The sequence below is a fragment of the Culex quinquefasciatus genome, chromosome 3 (genome assembly GCF_015732765.1).
Source record: "Culex quinquefasciatus strain JHB chromosome 3, VPISU_Cqui_1.0_pri_paternal, whole genome shotgun sequence".
Lineage (NCBI taxonomy): Eukaryota > Metazoa > Arthropoda > Insecta > Diptera > Culicidae > Culex > Culex quinquefasciatus.
In genome coordinates this window covers 102,604,899-102,626,593 of record NC_051863.1, presented here as the reverse complement: position 1 = coordinate 102,626,593, position 21,695 = coordinate 102,604,899, and the positions used below count along the sequence as shown (strand labels likewise).

Here is a 21,695-nt window from a genome sequence, read left to right as displayed (position 1 = left end):
GGGACGAAGGGTTGCCGTAAATATTGAAGGAGTGATGAAGTACGTCTCCAGTCATGTGATGACGTTTCTGTACGCCTGTTTTTACGTGTGAGTATCTAAAATGCTTTTGTTTTAATTTTTCCTAATCAAATCTCTGTGTTAAGCTTATATTCACGTTTAGTGGTTTAGAAACCAACGAAATAATATCAAAACCGTTTATTTCTAAAAAACTAAATTGAATATCTTATTTTGATCGTGGTTTGCGGATTGCATTGTGATAAATTTGTTGATAAGATATTAAGAACACACACTTAGATGAAAATTAAAATTCTAACGCTTAAAACCTCCGATAATACAAAAACAAAACCAAGCTCCACCGAATCTGAATTCCGATACAACATTTATACGCTTTGTTATTAATAAGACCAAATGTATTGTTTTCTAAACAATAATCCACAAAAGCGTTTGAAATTTACATCGGATTTTGGATTCAGTGGAGCCAAAAAAATTTTTTGCTTTGGGTAAATTTACGTTATTTTCATCGGAAATTTACACGATTTCGATAAATTTTCTCAAGGCACATTTACATCGGATGAAATGTATATTTACAATGAATGTATTGTAAATTCGCATCATTAATGACGTGCACTTTTGGTACATCATAAATGATGTAAATTTACCGAATTTTTTTTTTCTGTGTGGGTTCGATTCCCATCTGCTCCCAACGAGGAAAGTTCAGAACACATAAATTTGAAATGATGAATATGAACGAAAAATCAAAGTCGCTCGAGGCGGGGTTCGATCCTCCGTCCTTTGGATTGGTAAGCAAAAATGCTAACCACTAGGCCATGACGACTTGGTGAGCGTGGACTGGAATTAGGAATACTGTTACAGAGAGCGAGTTGTGGCGCTATAACCACGGCAAATAGTGTCCAGGGCATTCGTGGAAATACAATGTCCCACACACTAAAAAATTTGGAATATTACATTTACCGGAATCGCTAATGTGATGTAATATTTGTTAATGTAATTGAGAATTTGATGTAAAATTATGTTTATTTTGCCGTAATAAGGCCAAATTTGCATTGTCTTGGCTTCATAAATCATTACATTTTGCCAAATCTAATAATGCGTAAATTTTAACCCAATATTACATTAAATTTAATGCACATAACTGGAGCGTGTTTTAAGATGTAATATTACATCAGATTAAACAGAATATCACGCTCTTTTTTTCGTCCCATGCTTGTTGAATGTGTTGTGCAAAAAAGTGACAGCCATATTGAAAATCATAGAAGTTGCTGTGACTGGGGATTTACCTCTAAATTATTGACGATATTTCGACGGAACTTGCGTTAAATGACCAACGAAAACATTTGTAAGCAGTTAGCAATGGTAAATATACTATATTTCTGTAAGAATCAGATCGATTAAACTTAAATTCACTCTGCTTCTCATTACAGATGATGCATTGTTTACTTTCTTACGGACCTGTTCCAGAAAGATGGTTGACCAGGAACCCAGTTCTGGGCACCGTGGATTTGCAGTTTTTAAAGCGGGCCAATGTTTCGGTCGCAAGAATCAGCATCCCGGAAAAGTGGAAGTTTAAATTGTGAAAGTAACGGTGTGGCGAAGTTGATAAGCTTGAAGCAGATTCCCTTGAACCGCGGATTTCTTTCAACAGAGCGACCAACAACATCTAGTGAATGAACGCAATAATATCGCAAAGTGATTTTAAACAAAAAACAGATTGATGTGATTTAATAAAAATAATGTCAAAATAAACATCAGTTACGGTCGTGCTTTACATGTGTTTGTTTGTCTTATCAGAATCGAATAATTCCAATAAGACTATCGCCCACCAAAAACACGAAACGAAACGAAACTATTGGCACTACGCCCCCCGGGGCATGGCCTTCCTCTAACGTGGGATTTCTGCTCCAGCGCCTCTGACGAGACAGGAGAAACCGGGACCGACGTTTTACTTCACCATCCGATAGAAGCTCAGTGGATAAGGCGGGAATCGAACCCGCGTCTCATAGCATCATCGGGATCGGCAGCCGAAGCCGCTACCCCTGCGCCACGAGACCCACCAAAAACACGTTAAGTGTAATTTTACACGACCTCGATTGGTGGTTCAAATCGTGTAATTTTAAATTTGACGTAATTTTACATCTTATTTGATGCTCCAGTTATGTGCATCTAATTTGACGGAAAATTACACGATTTTTTCTTAGTGTGCATCCCAGAGGGTCCCGGAGTACCAAACCTTCTTAGCACGGTGCTCCCAACGAATACAAACAAATCTCGGAGCGTATGGTGGTGTGTCCCCACGCTTCTTCCTCCCCTGTCGATTCAGAATTGTGTTGTTGTTCGAACACTCAGTGCTCAAACTCCACCCAATTACGAGTCATCTCTGCGATACGGCTTTACGCAGTAGGCCTGGCCGCTTTAACGCTTGTGATGTTTCAATGCACTTTAAAAAAGCAATGGCGCACTACAAATGTTAATAAATGACAAGAAGAGTGCTAGGCGTCATCTAACCTAAGGCACTCTCCAGGATCCCTTCGAAAGATTGGCTGCGCTAGGGTCTGATTAGATTAGATTAGATTAGAAAAATCGCGTTTATGATGAAAAATCGAGCATTTTCAGAAAAGTGGGGTATTGCAAAGTGTGGCAATTTCGCTAACGATCATAATGCGTGGTGATTTGTAGTGATTAATTGTGACTGGTATTTTCTTTAAACGATTTTTCTAAAAAGATGATCGATATTTTGGATAACTTGAGTTAAATGTTGCAAAAGTTAAAAGTAATGATGAAATGTTATGTAAAAGTGTTTAAACTTTACTTTTCTTCCCTTTTGACCAAAATATTGACCTTAAAAATGCATTTTGGTGATTTTTTGGAATTTTTTGGAAAAATTCGAATAACTGGCAATTTTTTGAGAAAATTATTGTAATTATGCTGTAATATGACACTAATAGTTTGTTCTATCAATAATACACACATAAGAGCATTATCAATCAAATAAATCATATTTAAATAAATTTTTCAAAAGATCTTTTTGGTAAATTTGAGGAAAAAACATGAAAAATTAACTCAGCCCCTATGATTTAAACATCATTCGATTCGTTTATGCGATAGAGAATTTGCAGCAAAGCTAAAAGACGCGTGTCGCCACCTATGAACAAATAGCGTAAACCTATGATTTTTAGAAAAAATGTGTTTTTTCCTTCCTAATCAACATTTTTATAAAACTTATGCCGGATTCGAATGAGAAAAATTATTTCCAACAATTTGGTGTATAACTTTCCAATATTTGTTTGATTTTTCTATGAGAAAACTGTAAATTTAGAAAAGATAGTAATTTGGACTATTTGGCAAGAAAGTCTGTCAAAAATCAATACAAATTGTTGAATATACGTTAACACGTCTGTTATCAACTATATAACTGGTTATTTCCTTGATATATACAGGAAACTCATTTTTCGTGATCCAAAACATGTTTTTAAAGAAAAAGGTCACACATTTTTGCGCGCCAAAAGTTGATGTTCATTACCTAAAAGCAAAAAAATTTTCTCGTCTTTTGCAACCAGTTTCATGAAGATTGATGCAGGGAATCATGAGAAATAAGCGATTTTGTTCTTTAATCGGCAGAAAGGCATACGATTTTAGGCAAGTAACCTCATTTTGGCGCCACCTACATTTGAAACGCAGTCGCGCTGCAAAACCTCAATTGCCACACTTTACAATAACTTTCATCGACGTTAAAAAATATTTGAAGGAAATAAAAATCAAAAACTGCAAAAAAAATAATATTTTCAAGCACGCTGTCATTCCGAACATCGTTGCGTAGTGCTTCTACTCGCCACCAGGATGCGTGCACGTTTCTGTCGAATCTCTCAATTGAGGTTTTGCAGCGCGACTGCGTTTCAAATGTAGGTGGCGCCAAAATGAGGTTACTTGCCTAAAGTCGTATGCCTTTCTGTCGATTAAAGAACAAAATCGCTTATTTCTCATGATTCCCTGCATCAATCTTCATGAAACTGGTTGCAAAAGACGAGAAAAATTTTTGCTTTAAAATAATGAACATCAACTTTGGGCGCGCAAAAATTGTGACCTTTTTCTTTAAAAACATGTTTTGGAACACGAAAATGAGTTTCCCCGTATATATCAAAGAAATAAACAGTTATATAGTTGATAACAGATGTGTTAACGTATATTCAACAATTTGTATTGATTTTTACAGACTTTCTTGCCAAATAGTCCAAATTACTATCTTTTCTAAATCTACAGTTTTCTCATAGAAAAATCAAACAAATATTGGAAAGTTATACACCAAATTGTTGGAAATAATTTTTCTCATCCGAATCCGGCATAAGTTTTATAAAAATGTTGATTAGGAAGGAAAAAACACATTTTTTCTAAAAATCATAGGTTTACGCTATTTGTTCATAGGTGGCGACACGCGTCTTTTAGCTTTGCTGCAAATTCTCTTTGGAGCACCGGATTCGAGTGGTAGAAATGACAGTTCTCCCATAAGGAATACATTGTAGAAAAAAGCAAAAACTGCTCGAATGGAAATGCTCCATTGCCGTTTAAGAGCCAAACGACATGCGACACCTGGTGTTGAGTAGCAGAACAGAGCGAAGAATGTCGATTTAAATGTCCGCCCTTTGAGGTTATGTATGCGAATTCTGTTTTGTTAAATTCCAGCTCTCAAAACAACTTTTGAGCAAAAATTCGAGCTGATACTTTGTTAACTTTTGATGCTCTATCATTTTAAACAATATTATTTTTTCAAAATATTTTTTTTTCAATTTTTTTTTATTGCGTTTATTTTTCAGAGGGCAAAAAGTTTACACTCGTACTACTTGAATTTTTCCTCAAAAGTTGTTCTAGGAGCTGTAAATTAAATTTTAAGTTTGCATTCCTATGTAACCGAACAGCGAAAATTTGAATCGTCATTCTTCGATGCTTTGTGCCATCTGTCGGAATTATGGAGCTTTTAATCGCGAATTGCCGTTCAAGAGCCAAACGACATGCGACACCTAGTGTTGAGTAGCAGAACAGAGCGAAGAATGTCGATTGAAATTTCCGCCCTTTGAGGTTATGTATGCGAATTCTGTTTTGTTAAATTCCAGCGTTGAAAACAACTTTTGAGCAAAAATTCGAGCTGATACTTTGTTAACTTTTGATGCTCTATCATTTTAAACAATATTATTTTTTCAAAATTATTTTTTTTTTAATTTTTTTATTGCGTTAATTTATAGAGGGCAAAGAGTTAACAATCGTACTACTTGAATTTTTTCTCAAAAGTTGTTCTATGAGCTGTAAATTCAATTTTAAGTTTGCATTCCTATGTAACCGAACAGCGAAAATTTGAATCGTCATTCTTCGATGCTTTGCGCCATCTGTCGGAATTTTTGAGCTTTTGATCGCGAATACGAGACGTTCTCTTGCTTTGTGTTAGTCTCGAATTGATGATTGTCAAAAAATTCATGCTGCCGGTTCCAGCTAGTTTTCGGTAAAAAGTAGGCAAAATTGTGCTGGAACACCATTATTTCTGGTAAAATCTCTCCTGTCATTTTGATTTGGTCTGTCAGTTTTGGATTGAGGTTTTGCAGCGCGACTGCGTTTCAAATGTAGGTGGCGCCAAAATGAGGTTACTTGCCTAAAGTCGTATGCCTTTCTGTCGATTAAAGAACAAAATCGCTTATTTCTCATGATTCCCTGCATCAATCTTCATGAAACTGGATGCAAAAGACGAGAAAATTTTTTTGCTTTAAAATAATGAACATCAACTTTTGGGCGCGCAAAAAATTGTGACCTTTTTCTTTAAAAAACATGTTTTGGAACACGAAAAAATGAGTTTCCCCGTATATATCAATGAAATAAACAGTTATATAGTTGATAACAGATGTGTTAACGTATATTCAACAATTTGTATTGATTTTTGACAGACTTTCTTGCCAAATAGTCCAAATTACTATCTTTTTCTAAATCTACAGTTTTCTCATAGAAAAATTAAACAAATATTGGAAAGTTATGCACCAAATTGTTGGAAATAATTTTTCTCATCCGAATCCGGCATAATTTTTATAAAAATGTTGATTAGGAAGGAAAAAACACATTTTTTTCTAAAAATCATAGGTTTACGCTATTTGTTCATAGGTGGCGACACGCGTCTTTTAGCTTTGCTGCAAATTCTCTATAGCAAATCAGCAATCAGGGTTAGCTGTTTCACCAATCCCAAGTTGGTAAATTTACCTGTAACTGTTGGAAATAATTTTTCTCATCCGAATCCGGCATAAGTTTTGTAAAAGTGTTGAATCTGAAGGAAAAAACACGATTTTTCAAAAAATCATAGGTTTACGCTATTTTTTCATAGGTGGCGACACGTGTCTTTTAGCTTTGCTGCAAATTCTTTTATCGTCTTTTGCAACCAGTTTCATTAAGATTGATGCAGGTAATCATGAGAAATAAGCGATTTTGTTCTTCAATCCAGCAGAAAGGAATACGATTTTTTGCAAGTAACCTCATTAGCAGCGCTGCCTACATTTGAAACACAGTCGCGTTGCAAAACCTCAATTACATTAGACAGTCAGCGTGCCAAGTAATACAGCCAGAAACGTTAATTTTCATTTACTGTTCTGATTTGCAAAGTTGCCATAGAGTTATCTACGTGCGCATGTATTGCGTGTACGTACACGAAAAAGATTGAGGTTAAATTTTGTACCCGCCAGCAAAACAAATGGTGCGCTAGTGTGCGTGAGATCGGGCTTAGATAACTCTAAGGCAATCAAACGTCAAAATTACCCCCCACTAGAGGGCGCTCAATCTTGGGGTGATGTTTTCATTATAACCTACAGCGAGTAAACTGCCCCTGATCGCATAAATGTCCCATATGCATTTTCATCGTTTTTATGTTTTTGATGCAGTTTTGTTTAAAATCGTGAGATCTTTCAGAAAAGCATATAACATCCAGTACTTTGTTCTAGAAATCTGAAGGAAATCCTATTTTTTCGTGAAAACTTAACACGTAGCCTTATGTGTGGGACAAACTTGCCATGCGTTTTTCTCAGGTTGCCGTTTTTGCATATGGGACATTTATGCGAACATGGGCAGTAAATTGGTTTGAAATTTGAAATTGTTTTATTTCATCATAAAATCGACATTAATAGCAAATTACACCATTTTCAGGTAAGAAATAAATAGCTTAATTGAGGTTTTGCAGCGCGACTGCGTTTCAAAAGTAGGTGGCGCCAAAATGAGGTTAGTTGCCTAAAGTCGTATGCCTTTCTGTCGATTAAAGAACAAAATCGCTTATTTCTCATGATTCCCTGCATCAATCATCATGAAACTGGTTGCAAAAGACGAGAAAATTTTTTTGCTTTAAAATAATGAACATCAACTTTTGGGCGCGCAAAATTTGTGACCTTTTCTTTAAAAACATGTTTTGGAACACTAAAAATGAGTTTCTCCGTATATATCAATGAAATAAACAGTTATATAGTTGATAACAGATGTGTTAACGTATATTCAACAATTTGTATTGATTTTGACAGACTTTCTTGCCAAATAGTCCAAATTACTATCTTTTTCTAAATCTACAGTTTTCTCATAGAAAAATCAAACAAATATTGGAAAGTTATTCACCAAATTGTTGGAAATAATTTTTCTCATCTGAATCCGGCATAAGTTTTATAAAAATGTTGATTAGGATGGAAAAACACATTTTTCTGAAAATCATAGGTTTACGCTATTTGTTCATAGGTGGCGACACGCGTCTTTTAGCTTTGCTGCAAATTCTCTATTGATATAAACGAAAATATTTTTGTGATGGCCTATATAGAGAATTTGCAGCAAAGCTAAAAGACGCGTGTCGCCACCTATGTACAAATAGCGTAAACCTATGATTTTTAGAAAAATTGTGTTTTTTCCTTCCTAATCAACATTTTTATAAAACTTATGCCGGATTCGGATGAGAAAAATTATTTCCAATAATTTGGTGTATAACTTTCCAATATTTGTTTGACTTTTCTATGAGAAAACTGTAGATTTAGAAAAAGATAGTAATTTGGACTATTTGGCAAGAAAGTCTGTCAAAAATCAATACAAATTGTTGAATATACGTTAACACATCTGTTATCAACTATATAACTGTTTATTTCATTGATATATACGGGGAAACTCATTTTTTCGTGTTCCAAAACATGTTTTTTAAAGAAAAAGGTCACCAATTTTTGCGCGCCCAAAAGTTGATGTTCATTATTTTAAAGCAAAAAATTTTTCTCGTCTTTTGCAACCAGTTTCATGAAGATTGATGCAGGGAATCATGAGAAATAAGCGATTTTGTTCTTTAATCGACAGAAAGGCATACGACTTTAGGCAAGTAACCTCAATTTGGCGCCACCTACATTTGAAACGCAGTCGCGCTGCAAAACCTCAATAACCTGTTCATTATCTGATTCAAAATAAGGGAATAGTTTAATCAACCAAAACAAATCGCAAATCAGAACAGTAAATGAAAATTAACGTTTCGCAGCTTAGGGACCATCCATAAACCACGTGACCACTGTAGGGGAGGGGGTGTGATGGCGATTGTCCACGATCCATACAAAAAGTTTTTATGGACAATTTTCCACGAGGGGGGGGGGGGGTGGCGTTACAGATTCCCAAAAAAGTGTCCACGTGGTTTATGGATGGTCCCTTAGGCGTACTACGTGAATAATATGCGCGTATGATACGCCGTATGCGATATACTCGAAGTGATCAACCCCTAGCATCTTTCTTTGAAACAGCCATACATCGAAAAAGTTTGTTTCACATGTTGTAGATGCGGCCTTTTGCTATGTTAAGTCCCGAATATTTGTCGAAGAAGAGAAACTGCGACCGTCTCTCCGAGTCTAGCGAATTTGATTCACAGCAAATCGAGTGTGCAAAAAAATTCAGCCAATTGAGTAAAATTATTCGTGAACTATCGAAATGAGAGCATGAAACTGTGCATTACGTGAAAATTTATTTGATGGTTATACTATGTTATAATCAAAAATTGCCCTAATGTGTTAATCATTGTTTGTGCAATGTAAGGCAAAATTTTCATGACACAAGAGACTATCTTACCTCCACAGAGGTAGTTGTGTAGTGGTGTAGCGAAATGGAAGTGAAGAATTGAACAAATAAAAAAAAAGTTGGTGCAAATATGTGGCCATAGAGTATCTGTGGCAAGAAAAAAGTTGATAAAAAACGGAGTAAAAAGACTACGGTGGAACAGAAAATAACATTGAAAGAATAAAAAACAATCCAAAGCGGAGAAAAAACTGTCATAAGTGGTTATTGAAATACACCAAGCTAAGGTTTGTCTCTTTAGTTCTACAAGTGTGTGGGTTAGAATAATTTATTGATAATATTCAAAGTAAAAATCGTGGTATTTGGGTGAACATATGAATTTATGAAGAATCAAGCAAAAAAAAAATTGCAACCATGAAAATAAACTAACGAAAATGAGAAAATTTTACACTGTACATGAATTTGTAGTGACGGAAAAGTACAATTTTCTTTGTCCTGGAGGTGTATCTGTTCTCCTCATACAGTACCGGTCAAAAGTATATGACATTAGATGATTTGTCAAACCTAACACTAAATTCAAATTCCTTGTGTTCGCTCGACCAAACCTCACCAAATTGCGTTTTGCAGCAATTTCTAGAGTTTTGTGTCAATCATGCTATGCCTAGATGTTTTCATCACACTGCTTTGCAGGACTGAGAACTGTCAACTTTGCGCACTTTGTACCTCAGTAGAGTGCTGCGGAATAATTTTCATCACAGTTGACAAACCGATTTTCCATCACACCATCAAAACAAAATAAGTGTAATACATCGACTTCTAACCGCAATCTAGTCATCAAGCCGAGGCAGTTAAGTCATTGAGATGGTCTGTAAAAGGTTCTGGGATCGATTCTTGTAGTTGAAACCTTTGGGTTTTTTTACGGGTAATTTTTTTCTAATGAGCTCGAGGGCATAATTATATCGGCCATCTTGTAACAGTTGGTCACAGTTCTTGAACGAGCCATTACTTTTTAACGTAATTCCTTATCATACAACACTACATCCTACACTAGCAGCGAAGGGATTTGCGTACCGCTGCAATAAAGACAGGTTCGACAGCGCTGCGTCGAGACTGCATCAAAAATGGGTGGGATTGGAAATGGTGGAATTTCCCTCTGGAAAATATTAGAAGGGAGATGTGGAATTTCATCGCCGATTCCAAAGATCGGGGTCTTTTGCCATTCAGGCGTCCGTGTGGTTAGTCGAGTGTCCCAGTGTCAGTCCCGTTTTCGTACTGATCACGCTCTGCATTCCGGAAGAGGAAGTGCCCCGGCGGAAGTCAGTAATCCGCAGGACCTCGCAACTCACGGTGTCGGTCCAGGCCTGTGAATGCGCAGAGGCCATTGCCAGCATCGAAATTTCAAGGACCATCTTCACCTCTGGCGCGGAACGCGCCATCATCGTCTAGGAGGTTTCCCTCTTGGTTCAACCGGATCAGCCAGGTGCTGGGTTAGCCGATACCGTCACTAAGGGAAGACGTCTAGCAGCGCGGAAGTCCAGCTACGCCCGCTCGACATCCGGCAGCGGAATCCTTCCCGAAGCAGCAACAACGGTGTTCGCTCGTGTTAGGTTATGTTTGACAAATCGTGCAATGTCATATACTTTTGACCGGTACTGTATCTCCGTCAAATCCACTCCCACCGTCGTTTTCGGACGACCCTCGCACATTATTTTACGTTTCCTCTCCTCTAGTTGAAATGGTATTGAGACTAGAGGTGATTACATAGTCAAGCTATAGAGAAAAGTGTATGGCGGCGTGGAATATACACAGCTGCACACTCCAATTCTACTACACCCTTTCTCTGGTCTCGTTGATAAGTGAAAATGAAGCGTCAAAAAACACAGTTTTTCAGAGTAGTTCCTACCAAAACAGGATTATTTTAGGCAATCGAGTCTTAAAATTATGCTTAAATTGTTGATATTATTGTTCGTAACGACAATGCACGACTATGAAGGTTTAAAATCAATTTAAAAAAATTGAGAGCGCGGCCTTTCTTGATAGCAAGTATCTTACTTAACAGCTCTTTCTTAGGGGATCATCGGCCTTTCTTGATAGCAAGTATCTTACTTAACAGCTCTTTCTTAGGGGATCATAGTTGATCCACGGTAAAATGTTCGATCCCAGACGGTTCAGGTGGCATTTTTCGAGACAAGATTTGTCTGATCACGCCTTCCGTCGGTCGGGGAAGTAAATGTTGCACCCGGTCTAACCTAGAGGTTAGGTCGTTAGCTCAATCCAGGTGTAGGAGTAGTCTCCCTGGGTTCTGTCTCGGTGGAGTCGCTGGTAAGCAGTGGGACGAGTGGGACTCACAATCCAAAGGCCGTCAGTTCGAATCTCGAATTCCCTTTACTAAGCAATCGAATCCAGAAGGGAAAATATCACCAGTTGTGTTGGTCCGAGCTGGGATTTGAATCCCGATCTACCGCTTACGAGGCGGAAGCGTTACCAGGCTCGGTCCTGGTGTTGGAAGTGTTAAATTAAAATCCACTTGGAGGCAGAATCGACCTTTTCCTGCCTTATAATTTAACACTTCCACCACCAAGCCTCTAAATGATTTTAAGGTTCCGTTGTTGTTTGTATACCTTGGTAGTAGTAGCTAGTAACGTTATAAGCATTGAGCAAACTTTTTCAAACAATCCAACTTTTCAGAAAGCTTATTTAAGAACCTCGAAATAAACAACATTTGCGTGGTTTTGTCAATAAACTTACATTTTTGCTCATAATTCGAAAAATACAATGAATTCAAACGTCGTTTTCGGTATGGTGATGCTATTTGACGTCCTTTATAAGACCCTTGCCTTACAGTTGGTCTAAATCCATTCTAAAGCCCAAAACCAAGGGTGGCCTGTTCTGCCCCCATGGTCCATTCTGCCCCCCTGCCCCTATTTGTAAAAATAGTGTCTAATTTCTACATATTAACACTATTTCTAAAAATGTTTGTTTTGGTAAGGGACTTATTTTTATAAAAGTGATCTTACTCCATGGAAACTATGTTGAAAAGGTCCCTTAAGTCATTTCTAATCACCCTTCAACGTTGTATTAGTCGAAACAGATTGTTTTCTAAGGTGACCCATTCTGCCCCGCACCATAGAATAGAGATAAAATAGAATAGAGACGACTCCTACACCTGACATGAGCTAACGACCTAACCTCTATAATCTAAGCCTGTTTTTATCTCTATTTATTAACTCTTGTCTATTTTTACATCTACTACATTCTCTTACTACTGATTCTTGTTTTTTTATATAAATATATCCTCTTTTGTTTTCAATCTTCACTCTTTGCTTCAAACAAGTGAGGTTCGAGCCCTTACTTAATTTATGGAATGATCAAAGAATTAACACTAATATTACTATTGTAATTTTGCTTTTTTTATATAAAATGCTTATGACCAATAAATTGTAACAACACACCGCGACATAGAAAATGCAACAGATAAACTTGATCCAACACTAGGAAAGATTTCAGGAGAAAAAAATACACACTATGAATAATACACTTTTCGCTTAAATAAATGTTGATAAGCACACTATAAATGGTTAGGCGCTTATACTTACATCAAATTGCGTAGAGCAATGTACCACCACTGGAACGAGTTCAAATGCGTAACCGGAACAGGTGCCTGGCACGAACACTCCAAGCATGTTCTAGCGTGTTGCTCGTACTGACTTAGAGCAAGGGTGAGATGTATGTGTAAGGGCAGTTCGTGTTCGTCGGGAACCTGCTGCATAAGATCGGTCAAGGCCCGTTCTTACACTGATAATTGCGAATTGCGACCTTGAAATCGTTTTCTCATCATCAGAAGACTTTTTTTTTTCAAAACTCAGGCCTGAAAGATTAAAAAAATATTCCGTTGGGCGTACTCATCCCAAGCTTTAAATATGAGCGTTGCAACAGGAGCTTGGCTTTGAAACTTTTTAGTATAAATGGAATTAAGCTAAACCCGGGCAGACGGTAATAACAAAATTCATGTCATTTCAATAACAGATTTTGTTAAAATAACAGAAACTGTTATTGAATATTCTTATAAATATTTTTTTGAAGAAAAAATAATAACACTTTCTGTTATTTTAACAAACAATGTTATTGGGATGATATTCAATTGGAAATGTGAAATAAGATAATAATAACAGTTTAAGTTATGTTTTTACATTTAATTCCATAATAACAGTAACTGTTATTGGTTTGATATTCCATTGGAAATGTGAAATAAGATGATAATAACAGTTTAAGTTATGTTTTTCCATTTTCTTGTATAATAACAGGAACTGTTATTGGTTTGATATTCCATTGGGAATTAGTGAAATAATTATTATGTGCACATTTCGATTTTTTCCGGACTTAGCAAAATTTCCACTCGCTGACAGAATTTTTTAATTCCCGGCACTTAGAATAATTTTCATAGTCTCACATAATGAGCATATATTTTGATGTTTCATGTTTGTGCTGGACTTTGATAAAAAATCGTTTTTTTGCGATTAAATTAAAAGCAATTTTCGAACAAAAAAACTCGCATTGGCCCATTTACATTGTTTTGCTTGAGTTGATTAATTTCATGTATGGTCAAACTTGGTCAAACTTTTGGGCAAGCGGAGAGGATGTCGATCCGCTATCAGTGCGAACCACCTCCATAGGCTTGCGGTTGGGAGAGCAGAAATGAGAACTCATGACTTATTGTTTAAAATGATACAGAAGGCTCTCTCCTTTTACCCAGGTCAAACTAAAGGTGTAAAAACCAGGGTTTAGTGTAGTTGCTCGATATTTATAACAATTTCGTTGTTTGTGAATGGCACCTGCAACTGTGTCCTATCCCTCGCTTGGTACAGAACTGTCTTGGAAGAACTGTCAAATTTTGTTTGTTTTGGTTAGCTCTCATGATTTTTATTTGCCTGCGAGATCGCGCGATTTGCGTAAAGTTGCTGTTATTTTGCACTATGGGACTACGATCGCCCAATTTCCGACGACGGAGGAATCTTCGTGCCCGTGTCTCAGAAAATTCTGGCCGGTGTGGAAACGGGAAGTGTTTGAGGCGCACGGAACCAGCGCCGTCCGGTTGGAGTTAGTGGGGTTGATCGACGAGCAAAAGATCCAGAGTTTCCACGTTGGGGAGTTGTGGGAACGGTGGTAACAGCGAGCTCGTCATACCGTGTTCCTGACATGCGTTTTTGCCGTTTGGTGATCCGTTCCGAGGCCGTGTGGAAGATCCACGTCAACTCCAAACGGCACAAGCTCGCCCGGTCCACGAGACGTCCCCGGAGGAAATTCAGAGGAACTCGAGTGCGTAACCGGCCGCCAAAGACGACGGCGGTTCTCTTCCGGCTGATTTCTTCGGTGCTGGTGTGAACATCAAACGGGATATAATCAACATCCCCCGGAAGAGGAAGAGGATTCAACGGCCGAGCAGAAGATCAGCGAAATCGACGAGCAAATTCTAAACTAGTCCCGGGTGCTGAGCTTGGAGCGGAAAAGGACGAGGTGCGGACGGCATCAACGAAGGTCGCAGGAGATTAAGAAGGAAGTAAGTGACGACGATGGCTGTAGTTGTACAGCGTTCCGTTAAGGTCCGTCGTGTCAAAGGAATGTCAAAGGCTGGATGACGCCTACGAACACTGCGCGGTTGTCCGGATGAGGGACACAATTGACAGGTCCGGCAAATCAGTTTGAAATTGCCGTCGAGATGAATTTGTTTAAGATAGCGTATGTAGTTTTTAGCATTTCCGTATCGAATAAGGAAGGGGCAACCGCCGCTCAGTGTTACCTCCTTCCTAATCTCCATCTTGACAGCAGCGCCAACAACCACAATAATCCGTCTCTCTCCTGCGGCCTTCGTCGATGCCGTCCGCTTCCGCACCTCGTCCTTTTTCCGCTCCAAGCTCAGCACCAGGAACTAGTTTGAATTTGCTCGTCGATTTCGCTGATCTTCTGCTCGTCCGTTGAATCCTCTTCCTCTTCCGGAGGATGTTGATTACATCCCGTTTGATGTTCACACCAGCGCCGAAGGAATCAGCCGGAAGAGAACCGCCGTCGACTTTGGCGGCTGGTTACGCACTCGAGTTCTTCTGAATTTCCTCCGGGGGTGTCTCGTGACCGAGCGAGCTTGTGCCGTTTGGAGTTGACGTGGATCTGCGCTTGGTTTAGCGTCTTAGATGGAAAATATTTTTGAAATTACAAAACGAGCGATCCAATTATTTAATAATTCTAGCAAAACAATGCAAAAGGACCGAAGCCGAAGTGTAAACAAAGAGTCTATCCTACTCGTTCCGAATGTAAACATCAACTGACGTGAGCAGGATAGACTCTTTGTTTACACTTCGGCTTCGGTCCTTTTGCATTGTTTTGCTAGAATTGTCCTTGTGCAAATGCAAGCAATGTTTTCTATACTTTTTGCGCCAACGTTGTTTGCGGACGCCCCCAAAAACGACACTGGGAACGTCAAACGAAACGATCAAAGCAAGCGTTGTTGTTGTTTTCGAATCGTGTCGTCGGATGGTCCGTCGCGTTTGAGTTTATCGGAACAGTTGGTGTAGAAATCCGTCCTGAATCCAGTCCCGTCATAGGTGTTTCTGACCGCGACGAAATGGAAGCTAGGGGAACGTGTAAAATCAGTATTTTTGGTGTTTATGTTTGACTGTGTGTGGAGGAGGAGGAGGGAAACGATGGTGCTGACATTTTAAAAAAGTGGGAGACTGCGGCAAATCACCGCAGCAAATAAGAGTTTGTTTACCTGGCTTAATAATGCCCTTCGTTTGCTTGTTTTGCGACTTAGCCTGTTTCCGTTTCCCAATCGTGTGTGTTTGTTTTTAGTGAATTAAAATGTCATTAAAAATGGCGAGCAACAAGCTTCGGCTTTTTTTTTAGTTGTCGCGGCTCGTGACAAGCTGGATCGAAGCTGCCTGAAAAGAAGATTTGCAACGATGGTGTCAACCGATTCCGGGATTGTTCCTCTACCGTGTGCGTAAACCTTCGAGCGGGTAAGTAATTTTCTGATCTGATCAGACTCCGTGAAAGAACAACATTGAGTGGATTTCTAATTGATTGGTTTGTTTTGAAATGAGCCTGGTTCTTTTATCTTACGTGAGGCTTTAGAGGGTTTGTTTACATTCCGGAACATTCATTTGGGACCTCAACAAATCAACCGGAAAACCACGAAAGTTAGTCTGTGTAAACAAACATGCCGTTCCTTTTCAGATTTGAGGTTATGAACCCGGCTGCTGAAGATTCTTCCGGCGAAACCCGACGGACTATTGGGTCAGACTGCCGTGTGCCGACGACAATCTCTTGGCTTGGACCTGATCGTGAGGTTATCGGTAGGTTGTCGATAACGGCCGTGGGTCGTCGTTGTTCCGCAACGGAGTTCGTGTAGGCGGGGTCAATTAGATAAGTATATTTAACTTTTCCTCCACCTACTCGTACTTTTCTGTTTCCCTTTCTTCACTTCCTTATTCTATTCCTCCTCCTAACCATCTAAGGGGAAATATACATTTTAGACACACATCAGAGGCACATAAATGTTGCTTGCTTGCAAAATTTGCGTACTCAAACAAAAATGTACTTTTGGCAACGAAGAATGTATTTCCATTGAGTACCTAATGATGACTCAGCGATTATTATACGCCCAATCGCAGATTAGAAATTTTATTTTATTAGAACAGGCACATTTTCCTTACATTGTACTGCTAAAATAATCAAATTGTCATTAAAGAATTGATACTTTGAGTTCTTTTTCTCTTTTTACAGGAAACCGGAAATCAACCTGGTGTTCTACGTTGGGGCAGACTTTTTTGCGCACGCCGGATTTCCTATGGACGGAAAAAAGGAACCTTAGCACAAACTTCATCTGAAAGATGGATATGCAGATCGTCAGCAAAGTAAGTTAAATAAAGTAATATCCCAAAGTAAACCTATCACTTTTTCTTTCCTATTGATTGTATGTTGAACACATTTTAACGTCATCTGGGGCGAATCTGGACTACTGTTTGAATAGGGATATCAGGTTTTAGAGCACTCAAAAGCTTAAATTTGGAAAGCGATGCTCTATTTTTGTTAATTTGTGTCTGTTTTATTCAAAACCGATCAAAATTCCAAATATTTCGCAGTAACAAGGCTGAAACAGCATGAGGCGAGTTTGGGCTCCTTGTAGCCCGATTCACCCCAGATAACGGTACTTTTCTATCTAGCAAAAAATGGAGTATGAAATATTCACAGTAAATTATAATTTCTAAAAGATGTGTTAGCAAACATTTTAGAACACATTTAAAAACAATATTCAAGCTACAGTTGGCTTTCAACACTTTGAAATTTGGTTACAACTCATAAAAAGCAAGCTAGTTTCTATCGAAAGTTTTACAAAAAAAGGAAATGATGGAGTTAGAGCTCCCAACTTATCCTGCCTAGCTGAGAATTTTCCTACGAACAAAGGAAGATTTTTTCTGAGATACAACTTTTTGCCCGGCCGGGATAAAATAATAACACTTTTGTTATGCAATCAATCCTTATAAATAACAGTTTTTGTTATTTGGGTGCTCCCCATCCATCGCTCAGAATAACTAACCTTGTTATTCTATTGTTCTGGATTCTATGTTATTAGTATGTTATTGCAATAACAGAGCAATAACAATTTTAGTTATTTTTCGAACAAATCTTTGTTATGGAAATTTGTTATTTTAACAACTAATCCGATCATCCCAATAACGGATTTTGATCTTCTCACAATATCAAAAAATGACCTTCCCAAGTTATTTCCGTCTGCTCGGGAAAGGAATTATCAGACTTGTAAATTGTGTGCACGTGACCGGTATTTATGAAGTGATTTTTCCCCCAACAAATTCTAATACAAACACTTGATTTTCTGGGTTTTTTTTGCAAAGAATTCCATAACAAAAACACAGCAATTTAGTAGTTTGATCGATCAAAAAATCCTCCACTTCTAAAGATAAAATAAACTAAAGCATTACGTTTTATTTGCAGAGTCTCGATACTACCGATTGAAAGTATCAAAACATCAGTGAATATTTTACGCTATACCAAAATTATGGATGCCAAGCCTGCAACATCAACCATGGCATTCCCCTCGATGTCACCTTACTCCAAGGGAGGAGTAAGATCGTCTCATCAGTACTTTAGCCTGAGATGGAACAACTACCAGTCAAACATGACCTCAGTTTTTCACGAACTACTGGAAACACAATCGTTTGTTGATGTCACTCTTGCGTGTGAATACAATTCTTTGAAGGCTCATAAGGTTGGTATGCGCTAGTCGTTTTGAGCCGATACAACATTAAGTTTGAATTTTAGGTCGTTCTATCAGCCTGCTCTGCGTATTTTCAAAAAATTCTGCTCGATAATCCATGCAAACATCCTACAATCATCTTGCCAGCGGATATATGTTTCTCCGATTTACAATTCATCATAGAATTTGTGTATCGTGGCGAGATTGATGTTTCCGAATCCGAATTACAGGTAAGTTGGTGAAAATAATTGTAAATTGCCCTTAAATTTTTATTAAGCCTAATGTTGCAGCAGAATTATTTTTTAGCAACACTCGTGAGCGTACACTGAAATAAAAAAGAAAGTACAAAATTTTCCTCCTTTTCTTATTTATGGTACGTTCGTTTGATGGCTAGCGCCACACTGAGTGCCGCACTCAGAGCTGTCAAAGTGTTTCTTTGAAGAAACTCGCGCTAGTTCCGCACGAGTTTCGCCGCCATCTTGGAACTGAAACTCTAGTGCCGCACTCGATATTTTTTCAGTTTCATGCGAGTTCCACGCGCACTGACAAATGACGTTCGATTGAACCAAAACTGACACCGACGAGTGCGGCACTCAGTGCCGCACCGGCTCTTCAATCGAACGTACCATTAGTAATTGGATTTTTCAGATCACTAAATAAGGAAAACAGCCAAAATTCTTAGTATATAAGAATTTTGTACTTTTTTTTTTATTTCAGTGTAGTTCGCATGCGGCTTTAACCAAGGCCCACTGAGAATTTTGGCTCGAGATTGAGCCTGAATCGAGTCGAGGCTCGAGCTAAAATTCTCAGTGGGGGAATGATGGAACGAGAGGAATCACAAATCCGCATAAATCATTTCAAGATTGTTCAGGTGTAAACCGAAAACGCGATCAAAAATCAAAGTGGACGAATAAGGTTCTTAACTGCTTATTTAATTGTCAGTGTACAGGACACCGCACTATTTGATCATTTTCTGGCGTACATTTGATTTTGCAGCCCAAAACCAGTTATTGAGTTGAAAAAATAAAATTATTTTTCAAATTTTCATTTCTTGATTTGTGTGCACCTACGTCAAAGACCAAGATTGTTTACTTTTTACTCTTTGGTCTGACAGTCTTGGTCTGACTAGAGATCCTAAATAGGGAGACTGGGACGAAGTGAATTTGACGTACCCAAACAGGCGCGAGTTTGACGTATCCAAACGAGCATTTGTCTTTACGCCCAGCAAAACTTATCAGTGTTGCCAAGCTCAAAACATACGTTGCCAGATTGATTTAGCAAGCTAAGACCAGTCTCCCTATTTAGGGTCTCTAGGTCTGACAGATTTAGTCTGGCAGCTTACAAATTGTCAAGGGAGACAGATTGGTCGATGCAAAATAAATCGGCACTGGCAACGTATGTTTTGCGTTGCAACACTGCCAGTTTTGCTGGGCGTAAAGGGCGGTTGGTGTCCAGCGCGTTTGGATCTGTCAAACATTGGCCAATCTGTTTGCCTTGACAATCTGTATGGCAGCTTTATCATGGATTTTGGTCTGCTCTAGGCGAGGGATAGGAAACAGCACCTTCCTGACTTTAACCATAGAGTAGGCACAGAGAACAGATGTACATCTAGGCTCTAACTTGTGTGTAAACACTGTTGCACCACAGAGAACAGATGTACATCTAGGCTCGAACTTGTGTGTAAACACTGTTGCACTAAAAAAAATGCGTTGCATACAATCTTGCATCAAAGAAATTAGAGTGTGCAGGATACGCTTGGCGGCGCCACCGTCGCGGTTGAGAATTCTTGACTTAACAATGAAAAAGGCTCAATAATTTCGGATGAAAATAAATGTTAACCTCGTTTAAATATAAAATTCACTTCTGTATAATTCCAGTTGACTAACAATAATGCAAAAACGCAACGAAAACATAACAGAAAATTCATTCAAAAATGATTTTTCCAGCGACAACTTAAAATAGTCCCTTTACACATGTTATGTCCGATTTCGTTTTATTTACTTTCTTTGGCGCGTAAAATTGCAACCCTCTGATGAAGGCGTTCAGATATTGGTCTGATGTCGTTCGTACGGAATGTTTTATGCAGTGATTAGATGGTCCAACGTTCTGCTACTGTGGGCCATCATGATTTCGGAAGTGGCGCTATCTAGGCGGATAGTGCACACCCTAGCTCTTTTCAATGTATTTTGGTTTGAATTTTTACACACGTTTTTCAATGCTGTTTGTTCAATGATATACATCTGTTCTCTGTGGAGTAGGTATAGGTATAGGTATACCACTCGTTGCTTGCCCCATATAGTCGCTTGGCGACACTGTCGACAGCGCCATCGTGAGGTGCGCATTTTTGGCACGCTGTCATTTGCAGTAACAGATAGCGGGCGCGTTTTAATTTGACATTTCTTTTTTTTCAAAAGGTCCTTAGCGCCAGTTGTTAACAAAGCGGTTTTTTAATCGATTCTCAATCAATTTATGAATAATAAAAATCAAAAATGTTTTGAATTATTCATCTGCACGTCCTTTAAACGCTGTTTACTGAAAAAAAAGTTTATTTGTTTTAATTGCGGAAGCTTGAGTGCTTCGGAGGTTCAGAGCCGGAAGAGCTTATCGGGATTTCTCGCCGGATAATAGGCTAGTACGGAGTTCGGAAGTAAAAAGGTCAAGAAACAGCTTTACGAACAGCAGAAAAAAGGAGAGGGAGCGATTTCTTGTGGCATTTCTTCACCCTCTCTGGCTTGCTCTCGCCGCCGCTGCTGCCCATTTGATTTTTTTCTTGACCGGTTCCTTCCTAAGTGCATATGTGTGTGCCGGCGAAAAATCGTTCCTGTAGCTGAATTTGTGTGCTGGCGAAAGACCGATCCAAAGAACTTCGTAAGCTCTTGCAATTTTGAACCACCGGAACTTACGGAACGCTAAAATTTGTATTTGCAAACATTTGCAAGAAATTTATTTTATTACTGTCGAGATTTAAATAAAATCTAAAGTTTTTTTAAAGGTCCTTTAAGCTATTGTCTTTCATATGTTTATAGGACCTTTAAAAAAAACTCTTGAAAAATAGTTTACAATTAAAAAAAAGAAAACCATTGACATTATTTTTTGCAGGATTATTCCTGAAATTTTTAAAATAATATTCAATGCCCACCTAACTACGATCATCTTATATCCTGAATGCGCAGAGTAGGTTAGTTCCCCGTTTCGCCACCAATCTCAATTAGGCAGCACTGTTTTGTTTCCCGGTTAGATGAATGAGTGGCAATTCTACCTATACCTATTCTATGCTTTAACCTATTTGGATTTGTCTGAACCTTGCTACCAAAGCTCTCAATCTCAATATGTGGTCGTCGCCTACTCAGTAGGCACACTCTCATAACCAGTCATG

The 21,695-nt window shown here is 38.4% G+C and overlaps 1 protein-coding gene across 4 annotated transcripts in view; it reads left to right on the top strand.

Annotated features, from left to right (window-relative positions):
* Positions 1 to 8,854: 8,854 nt before the first annotated feature.
* LOC6046107 (longitudinals lacking protein) overlaps positions 8,855 to 21,695 on the top strand; it is a 146,757-nt gene continuing 133,916 nt past the window's right edge. For 3 of the 4 annotated variants that reach the window (XM_038260036.1, XM_038260038.1, XM_038260035.1), the window contains exons 1-3: positions 8,855 to 9,338; positions 18,058 to 18,331; positions 18,385 to 18,549. In XM_038260036.1, the coding sequence (XP_038115964.1) occupies positions 18,122 to 18,331; positions 18,385 to 18,549 (375 nt within the window). In that variant the 5' untranslated portion in view covers positions 8,855 to 9,338; positions 18,058 to 18,121. The remainder of the gene's footprint in view (positions 9,339 to 18,057; positions 18,332 to 18,384; positions 18,550 to 21,695) is intronic. The other variant, XM_038260037.1, reaches the window with a different exon arrangement.